The sequence below is a fragment of the Carex rostrata genome, chromosome 5, assembly GCF_964058835.1.
Source record: "Carex rostrata chromosome 5, lpCarRost1.2, whole genome shotgun sequence".
NCBI classification, from domain to species: domain Eukaryota; kingdom Viridiplantae; phylum Streptophyta; class Magnoliopsida; order Poales; family Cyperaceae; genus Carex; species Carex rostrata.
The window spans coordinates 14,725,049-14,735,929 of NC_135922.1; the positions used below are offsets into that span (position 1 = coordinate 14,725,049).

At 33.8% G+C, this 10,881-nt stretch overlaps 1 protein-coding gene across 1 annotated transcript; it reads right to left on the reverse strand.

The window, feature by feature from the left end:
• Positions 1-3,243: 3,243 nt before the first annotated feature.
• LOC144553910 (uncharacterized) lies at positions 3,244-4,805 on the reverse strand. The gene is made up of 5 exons (XM_078302090.1): positions 4,477-4,805; positions 4,194-4,373; positions 4,048-4,119; positions 3,901-3,966; positions 3,244-3,330 (listed from the first exon to the last, which is right to left on the reverse strand). Exons 1-5 carry the CDS (start codon positions 4,699-4,701, stop codon positions 3,244-3,246), a joined length of 630 nt encoding a protein of 209 aa, XP_078158216.1. The 5' UTR covers positions 4,702-4,805.
• Between the last annotated feature and the right edge of the window lie 6,076 nt (positions 4,806-10,881).

Genomic DNA, 10,881 nt, shown 5'->3' on the forward strand with positions numbered 1-10,881 from the left:
ATTACTAATAAAAAATAAAAATAAAAATAAATGTGCAATCAATTTCAACTAAATTGTATTTTTTATAAAACAAGAGAATTCAAAAACAAAAATATATCTTCCGACAAATTCAATTATTTAATTAAAGAACAAGTTATGCAAATAAAAGTAATATGTTTAATATTTTTATTACAACAAAAATAATACACTAAATAACAAAAGTACTAACTAATTATTGCTCAAACATTATCATATTGCTATATTTTTTTTAGGGGGAATTACATATATACCACTAAAAAACATTGAAATTACGTATTTACCACTCTAAATTCTATAATTACGTATTTACCATTCTAAATTCAAAGAACTCACATATTTATCCAATATAATTTTAGCATATATCAAATATACCCAAAACTCAGATTAATTATGTTTAATATTTAAAATCTATAATTAATAAAGAATTAACTTAGCACTCGTTAGACTCATTCTCCTGTACATGAAATCTGATTCTGGATTTCAATAACTTGCGCAACTGCTTGAATCAAAGAATATATTAACAAAAACATTTTTATTATCATCAAAGTCCGTAGGTCATACTTTTCATTAAAAAAACCAAAATATACATATAAAAACCCATCATTCATTGTTATCTCCTCTATTTGCCTTACCAACTAACTAATACCAGTAAATACCAGTAAATCTTTTAGATTCTCTTTTTCATCTGATATACTCCTCCAGGCACATGCATGCAATAATAAGATGTATTCCAGCCTCCATATTTGAAAATTTTCTTCATAAGCTCTCCAATCAACGGTTACCGGTGGACCAAACATTGAACAATAACTTGCCATGATTGAATTATCAATGTCACTGATAGCTTCTATCAGTTTATCAAAAAAAAAAAAAAATTATCAATGTAAAATTAAGATGCACTTCCTAATCCCCTTTTGCATTACAACTTGATTTTTTTTCCAAAAGTGCCATTGCTTGTACACTTATTAGGGGGCAACATACTTGTTTATTTATTGATTTAGAGGGCACCATACCGATACAGATCATGTACCAATCTCCTGTACATTCAAATTATTCATATGATTATATTCTACAAATCTCCTATGCATTATCATCTTGCATTGATTTTTATTAAATAATTATCCAATTACTATGATTCACACCATACATTGATTTACACCATACTGGTACATATCTCAGTTTGTTCCATTTTTTTTTAAGAAACAACCTTTGGCATATATTACAAACCAGAGAAGCAAAAAAAGCGAGAATCGTGATTTATAGCGATATCAAGATTAAGGAGCTTACTCGATTGCGGGTGATTCTACTCCGATCTCCTATCTTGGTCTCTCTTTCTTTTCTTCGTATATCATCTCTATATAGATCGACAGATTATTAGAATGATATTGGAAAAGCAAGAGAGATGAGAAGGTTTTAGTGCAGGAGAAGATAAAGAGACACAATTTTGGCGCTAAAGAAAGGCGGAGAAATCATACGCTAAAGTGGAAGGAGGAAGGAAAGTCATTAAGTTGTTAATTATATTTTATATAATATTAAATACAGTTAATCTCAGTTCTTAATTAATTGGATAAATATGTGAGTTTTTTGAATTTAGAATGGTAAATATGTAATTATAGAATTTAGAGTGGTAAATACGTAATTTCAATGTTTTTGAGTGGTATATATGTAATTCCCCCTTTTTTTTTTATAATTACCTATATCCATTACCCTTAGCCTTAGCGGTTTAGCTAACGAAAAAAATCCTTATCCATACCCATACCTAATAAGCTAACGAAAAAAAATCTTACCCATACCCGCTTTATCAAATACGGTACGGGTCTGATAAACGGTTAAAAGGGTATCATTAACACCCCTATTTGAAAAGAACTCATTACTTTCCATCGCTTTCTTTCATTTTCTACCACATCAAATATATATAAATATATATAGCCTCAATTTTCTTCACCATCTTTTTGAACATTTTTCAATTTCTTAACTTCTTTTAATAAAAGTTGGAGGTCAAACCATACATCTAACTATTTAATATCTACAAAGGAATCTCTCATTTAGATTTCGAACCCGCGACCTCTCACACACAAATCATTGCATTTGCCACTAAACTAAAAACTAGTTCTTAATTTCTTAATTTTTTTTAAGATTATTTCAACTTTGTTTATTTCAAAAGATTGAAGTTCATTGTAATTAGGTGGAATTTCTGAGATGGACTTCTTAAAAATCTCGAAATTACGTATTTCCTCCTCTAAAATTCTTAATATCATGTTTACTCTTTAAATATAAAAAACACACAAATTTACCCAACTTCTCTCTTAAAAATTATTTATTATTTATGAAATATCCATTTTATCATTTATTAAAGATTAAAAAATAAATAATATGTTTAAAAGAAATATTTAGTTGATCAAAATAATTAATTTCTTATTATGACGTACACATAAGCAAGCATGTCTAAAGCAGTTGGTAGAGAAATAATTGTGAGGGTTGTTAAAAATTTCACCATTGAAGAGTGCTCCAGTGGGAAGTATTGGTGTTCGTATTGCTGCTGTACAAAAGGCTGCATAGATTTTGGATGCAGAAGAACTTTCCTGGTCAATACCTGTCGTGCTATTTTTACTGAAATTATCGGGAAGAATTTGGAACTGTTTTAGCTAGGTACTATTCTTGAAGAGCTTCTTCTTTTTCTCTTTGTTTAGTTTCGTTTTAATTTCTTTTCTAATTTTTCTATACGTGGGATAAACATATTTTATTCTCGTGGTAAAAATATTGTATATATAAACATGAACGTAGAGGTAACGTTTGACTTGACCTTTATCGTGGCTTTAATTAGCATTTTACTGTCTTGGAATTATCTGGTATATATCTTCGAGAAAGTTCGTTTTCTTTAAGCGACGAGGGGTCTCTCAACAAGTATAAGAGAAGTGCAACTAGTGTAAAATTGTTTATAAACTTTGCCACTATATTCACATTAAGTATGGATCGTGTTTATAAACTTTGCCACCATATTCACATATTACAAAGCTTACAAGGAAAGAAAGGTAAGTGAAAAAGTTGTTAAGAAGTGACATGGATCATTCGTATTACTCTTTTGATATTCTTGAGAAGTTCTAATATAAAAACACAGAAAATGGAAAACATCACAAAAAGAAAAAGTAACTAATTAAATTCTTTGTATTTGTTTATTCCTCCCTCATTGGTATCAACTCTCGATCATTTATTTTGTTACTGAAGCTACTATTGACATCTACTGAGATCAATGTTAATGCTGACTCCGTTATAAGCAAGAGGAGCATACATCCATAGATCGTCTGAACTCAGAAGCTGCATTAACCAAAAGTTCAAATAAATTAATACAAAGAAGGTAAGTGCCAAAACTAATATATATATTTATATAAGAGATATATAATATTTTTTAGTAAAGCTCGCATGTGTTGTATTCACCAAGATGATTTGGTGAGAACGTACAACTCTAAAAATTTATTGAATTGGATTCAAACTGTTGAAACCGATTTACTACACAAGTGAATCATATACATTCAAAATTTTAAAATTTAATTTCGAATTCATTTTATACAAAGTCAAGCTGTAAAAAAAAATGATGAAAAATAAATACATAAAAGAACTTATAAAAAATTCATTTTTTTTTACCACTTGACTAATTTTGTACTAATTGAATTTCAAAATTTCAAAATTTTGTATATACATGCGTTACTCGATCGTGATGTAGATCGGTTTCAACGGTTTGGATTTGTTATTTGAAACCAATTCGATAGGATTTTAGAGTTAAGCTCACCAAACTCTCTTGGTGAGCACAAAACACGGTAACTTTGCTCAGTCTATTGTTACATTTTTTTATTATTTTCTGTTTGACATTAATTATATATTGAATACCTTAATTTGCATTTGCAAGAAATTCACATATTGAACTGCCTCTTCCAACATTGTGCTTATGTCAACCTGTCAATCAAATCCAATCAAATAGATGCAGTTTATTCAAAAATGAAGAGTAAAAAAAACACATAAATAATTCAATCAAACCCCCATCTTTGTTCCATTCGGTACAAGATTTTGGAGAATTCTCAGACGCTGATTGATCTTCTCTCTCCTCTTCTGCGTGGAACATCAATTAGAAATGGCCAATAAACACTATACGGATATTATAACAGAAGGATTTGATAACATACCCTTGCATATAGGCTTTGGGAGGCTGTTGGGCATCCCCGGTTGGCCTTTGATTTGCTATTTGAATTATTTTTTGAATTACAATTCGCATTTGATTCCCCGTTCAATTCATGCCCTGAGCTGCATGAACTTGACTCTACATTGCTACTCTCTTCTTTGCTAGTTTTAGCCCTTCTCGGTGCCTGGAATTTTGAAATACTAAATCAAAACCTGATTCATATTGTTGAGCATATGCATCAATCTATGGTCGAAAGAGTATTGAATGTAAGAAATTAAGAAACAAACCCGAACAGACAGCCTTGATTTCTTTCTTGGCACATTGTTTGATATACATTCAGTGACATCATTGGTTTCTTTCTCATTGCAATTGATTTCGAGCTTCCTTTTCTCCTTCAGCTGCAGTAAATTATTGGTTTCCACCACCCCATCGGTGAAAACTTGACTCTCACATTGTTGGTTGACATCGACATCAAGATATGACATGGAATGCGGGTCTTCGGGTATATGCATTCCATGCCTTGTTGGAGACTCTCGTAACCAAGCGAAGGGAGGAAGGAGCAATTGATAGGATTTGACTCGTAGAAATTACATGGATCAGCATTGTAAAACTCCGAGTTGGGAAAAGAGTTGTATATATGAAGAATCCTCATGGAGAGGTAAGAAATTGGGTTGCATTGGAATGGATTGATTGAAGTATTGCGAATTAAGCCATTGTAGCATTATTTCTGATTCATCAGCGCAAATATTTTGTTCATATGCTACTGCACAGTGATCCATTTCTTCAAACTATTTTGGGACTTTTTGATCAGTGCATGTTATGTCTCATTGAGTGTTGATATTTATACTCTGCTGCTCAAGATAAGTCTGAGCTTTCTTAGTTGACTAAATATTTCACAAAAAAAAATTTTATGTAAAAAAATTATTCAATTTCTTAGTATTTAGTTCCTTTGTAATGAGAATTTTGATATATCAGAGTCCGACAGGACAAACCAGCTCAATCCAAAAAACTAAAACAAAACGGAAATGTGGCAGCAAAAAATAAAACGAAACGGCATGGTGCAGGTTGCCGATTCTCTGCATTTACAATTTCACATATAAAATGAGAGGAAGGGAGCCTCAGCCTAGTAATTATGAATTCAACAGGCGAAGACAAAAAAAAATTATCAATATATTACCTATAAACATTAATTTTTGTATCGAATATCATCAATTTTTATTGGCTGCAATTTTAATAAATGTCTTATGTCAGTTGGATTGATCTTAAACTTTTATCTCATGTAGTTACATGTATGCTTCCTCATGGTATTCTAAACTTGTTAGTCAGGTATTAATTAGATATTTAGATTTCAAGATGTTCCAATTTTATATGATTAATACGTTACTTTTGGTTATTGATCGAAGAAGAACAACTCCTCCGCAGCTTATATATAAAAAAATATATTTTTAATATCACAATGCTCATTAATAAAAATAAATTAAAACAAGCACAAAATATATACGAGCTCAAAATTTCACAATTGTTGTTATTTATTTTCAATATTCTTAATTTTACGAAATAAAAAATGTCATAAATGTCTTAGTGTACAGTCAAATTGATTAATCTTAAATTTGATGACATGTAATTACATGCATGTTTTGAGAATATCTGAAATTGTTAGTCAGTCATAATTAGATTTCAAGATTTCCAAATTGGAAGTGATTTTACGTTACATTGGTCATGGATCGGACAAGGACAACTCCATCACGGCATGGTATTAAAAAATAGGAGGATCCAAATGCCTCTATTTTTATTTTTATGTGTCTACCATGTCTCCATGTTTTTATTTTCTAATAACAATATATTTGAATTTATATATAAAAATAAATTTGTAAGATGTGATTAATGTTTTATTTGTACATATAAATTTAAAAAAATATTATTAGAATAATAAAAAATAGAGGTATGATGGATGCATAAAAAATGAAGACATTTAAAACCTCATTAAAATGAAAATAAAAAATGAAGACATTTATTTATACCGATTATTATTCCCCTGATTATACTGAAGAGTTACCATTACCACCACCCCGACATGCACCCGTAATCCCTAGATTCCTATCTATACCAGAGTCAGTACTGGTATTGTTACCCATTAATCGAAATGATACTGAGATTGATGTTGATGGGATTGATGCCATACCAGAAAAGGAAATGGACACGGAGGATGATTTTGAAGGGGCTTGGGATTCTAATCACTTATCAGATGGTGATGCAGATGTACCACCTTTACCTAGGGAAGATAGATTTCCGATTAGAGGTCTGGGGAATAAGCATCCGGTCGCCACATTCAACAATACCACAGCTTTTGAAGAGGCAGACATTAGTTACTTTGGTAAGCGTATTATATACAATCAAGAACTTGCCACAGGGCAACTTTATACCAACATAGAGGAACTGGTGAAGAAAATCAATGAGACTCATGTTAACAACAACTGGCCCGCCTTCCGACTTTCGCCTTTATGCAATCCCTGCGGGTTAGGGGGAAGCCTGGATGATTAAGAAGTGTGAACCACCTCATGCATGCAAGTTTGCGGTCATAAGGACAGACCATGCACAGCTGACGACATCACTAATTGCTGATGTAATTGAGATTGACATTAAGGAAGACCCATCGATGAGCATTAAGGAGGTGGCTAGGGCTGTTAGAAGAAAATACCAGCTTTTATCCCAAAATACAATAGGCTGTCGAGAGGTCGTGAACTTACAGTTTGCATAATATTCGATAGTTGGGAGGGTTCATACAACTTGCTTGCACCATTGCTCCAGGCCATAGCAAGTACAAATCCCGGCACTGTATATGAGCAGTGGCATGTCAACATTTATGACGAGAACGGAGTACTAATGGAGGGAGTTCAACAATTCAAGGCCATAGCATGGGCTTTTGGTGTTTGTATTCAAGCTATGCCATACATCAGGCCAATTATCAGTATTGATGCATGCTTCATGTTTGGCTGTTACGATGGAAGGCTACTGATAGCATGTGCATATGATGCTGAGAACCAGTAGTTGCCTTTGGCCTTTGTAATTGTTGAGAAAGAGGATGGTGATAATTGGGGATTCTTCATGAGTTTTTTAAGAAGACGAGTGATAGGGGATAGGTTTTTTTGTATGATATCAGACCAGCACAAAGGAATCAAATATGTTTTTGATCGTACAGATTACGGTTGGTTAACAAGAACTAACGAGTGTGTGCACATGTTGTGTATGCAACACGTTGCAGAGAACCTTAGTAAAGCAATCAGAAACGATATATGGGTTTTAGACACATTTAGACTAAATTGCAAACAGAAGAAGTCGAGAAGGGTGGAAAAGACGTCTAGAGATTTTGCAAAGGTATGCATATTTCAAGTGCTTACATATTGTGGATGATTTTTTTTATTTCAAGTGTTTAGTTATATTATTTTCTTTCCTTATTTTTATGTAGTACACGCCAAAGGCAAATCTCTACTTAATGAAGGTGGACAAAAATTCCAACGATATCCAAGAACCACCAGCATACGAGAAAATATATCAAGCCCGTGATGGAGGTTACCTTTGGGGAATTATGACCACTAATGAGTCCGAGTCGCTGAATGCAGTCTTCAAGCAGAGCCGGACGTTGCCTGTGGCTGCAATTGTAGAGGACACCTTCTACATGTTAAATGCATGGTTTCAGGAATATCGTGCTAATGCCGTAGAATTAATGACGAGGAATCAGACATTTTCAACAAGGGTGGAGGAGAAACTAAGAAAACACAGGGAGAAAGGTGCAGCTATGAATGTGGTCGCGATGGGTAATTCAGGTACATAATTCGAAGTGCAAAATCCAAATGAGTATGTTCCTACCAGCCATAGACCAGATAGCATTATGGGATTTGTGAAAAGGGTTTCCAAGTACGTTGTTATATGTACATGCCAAGGAATTCAACTAGCTCCCATACCCTGTTCTCAAGTGATGGCGGTGTGCCGAGTGAGAAACTTCTGCGAGGATGACCATGTCGCTGACATGTATCGTACCGATTACCTTGCGAGTACTTGGGGTGGATCTTTCCATTCTTATCCCAACCAGTATGCGTGGCCTGCATATGTTGGGGATATAATACTCTCTTCAAGTTCATGGATAAGGTTATGGAGTAGGAAACACAAGCGTGCTATATTGACCATGGACCAGATGGCTGGTAGGCGACCAGTAGAACATCAGGCTCGCCGTTCAACTTCTAACACAATACAATCTAGACTATGGCTTACGAGCTGAGGAACTTGCTCCCTTCTTATCCTCAGCCCGACGGATGCACGCAGGACACTCCCACTTAGTGAGACGAGCGTCATTCATCGTATCTTCATTCTTGTCGATGCAATTGGGGTGAACAGCTATGCCACAGTGAAAGCAAAATAACATATCCACCATATCTCCCTTCACCTAGGGCTGTAAATGAGCTGGCTCGGGCCGAGCTGGGCCTTGGCTCAGCTTGTTAATTCTGGCCCGAGCCTGGACCGAGCGAGCTGGACCTAGGAGTCCCGAGCCAAAAGTCTTGGCTCAGCTTGTGACAAGCCAGCCCGAGATAGCTCACGAGCTGACGAGTTGGCTCGCTGGGCTTTATTGGGCTGCTATTATACAAATTTAAAAATAAAAAAATAAGAAAGCCCATTCAAAAAATTTACGAAATCGTCCAGCAGGCACATCTTCAAGCAACTAAAGCCCATATCCTTTCTTCCCAAACGGAAAATACATCAATTTTGCATAATTGCTCCTTTGAAAATGGGACTGGACTTAAAATTATACGGGACTAAACCCTAAATCATTGTAGCTTAATGAGCCGAGCTGACCCCTGGCTCAGCTTGTTTATTTTGGCCCGAGCCTGAGCCGAGCTGGCTCGTTAACAGCTCGGTCCACTACCGAGCGAGCTGTTAGCGAGTGAGCTAGAGGCGAGCTTTTTTGACAGCCCTACCTTCACCTGACATAAGCCGTAATGTCCCCCATCCAGTTGGAGGGTTCCTGTCTTCTCAGTCATCCATGCACATTTCTCTAATTGACGGATCAAGAATGCTCAGGACTTCTTCGGGATCTCTGGGTAAAATCATACTTTGCAAATTTCTCATCGCGAGGGCTTCAACCGTCCAAAAATTATTAATAAGTGTTCTTTTTTTCTCACATTCGGTTTCACTTCTTCCTCAAATTTTTTCGACTTTGGATACCATTGTAACTAGTGTTTCAAATACCAGTGATGGATTAGACTTGTATTGATTATAAATAACGATTACAGAATAATCAGTTGATTCTAAATAATAATTCCTAACAATTTAGAAAGTAATTAAAAAGTAAGTAAACAGTAATTAAATGGTAATTAAAAGTAATTAATAAGTAATTACAAAATATTAAAAAGTAATTAAAAAAAATACCTATAGTCGCCCAAAGTCGCTTTTGTCTTCTTCTCTTTCTCTTTCTCTCTGCCTTTGCTCTGATGCTTGAATGAGTTTTGAGTGGACAGTAGAGAGAAAAAATTCATCTTCAATAAGAAATCTCAATATGGTTGAGATTAAGTACTGGCAATTAATCTTTAATTAGTAAGGATTTTGGTACAAAAAAACTATGCTTGGTACAAGTGAAGTGCTAATTTTTAGAACCTTTAGAGTGATATTGTTCAATATTTTTAATCAACGTATTTTGCACTCGTAAAAACTTGACATGTTGACTTATACGGAGTTGGATTGGGGAGTTGTACAATTGTATGCACCCAATTACTGTAGGACTCCTTTGGACCCTTGCAATATATATTTATACTAGTTCAAATGCATGTGTTTAATTTGTTAGTTGTTATTTTTTTTTTTGGATAAAATGTTAGTTGTTAGATAAAACCTTCTTTATATTATACGTGTATGACTTGATTTTGTTGAATATTTATTGAAATTAGATGTTTATATGAATGTTGAATTTAGAAATATTGTTTTCTGTTTGTTGAATTTAGAAACCCAGCCGGCTAAGTGGGTATTAAACAAGTCAGATGCTTAAGCGATCTTTAAACATAACCGAACCAGACAGGTGACCGGTGTCAATTTTTTAAGGTTAAACCGGCGGTTCGGTCCAGTTCTGATAACAATGGTTTAATCAATGTATATTATTGTTTTAAGTATGTTGTGAATGTTGAATATTTATTGAATTCGATGTGTAATATTGTATGTTTAATTTCTAGTAAATATGGATTCTTTCCGATAATAATTATGACTGCACAAAAAATAAAGACATTTGAACCCTCCACCTTTTTTTTATAATTATTTTGAAACTAAACCTAACCTCTACCAGTATAAACACATATTATTAGTGCCGACTGGTAGCAGTTCACATACAGATAATTTACTTAATGTATCAATCTTCATAATATATTTGCAATGCACATATACAGTTGTATCTATCTTCGAGAAAAACACATGCAATAAAAATCAATAAAAAAGGTTATATGAGGATCAATAATGTGAGTTTTCAAGTATGACACTAGTGGAAAAATATGGAATCAGGATCGGTTATATACACATATCAGTATCGGAATCCAACCGATTCTGTTGAAGGCGATACTGATACTATCAGGATCGGTTTTATATTTTTTAAAGAACCGATCCAAATAGAAACTATTAGGATCGGTTTTTTACCAAAACCGGTCCTAATAGTTGTTATC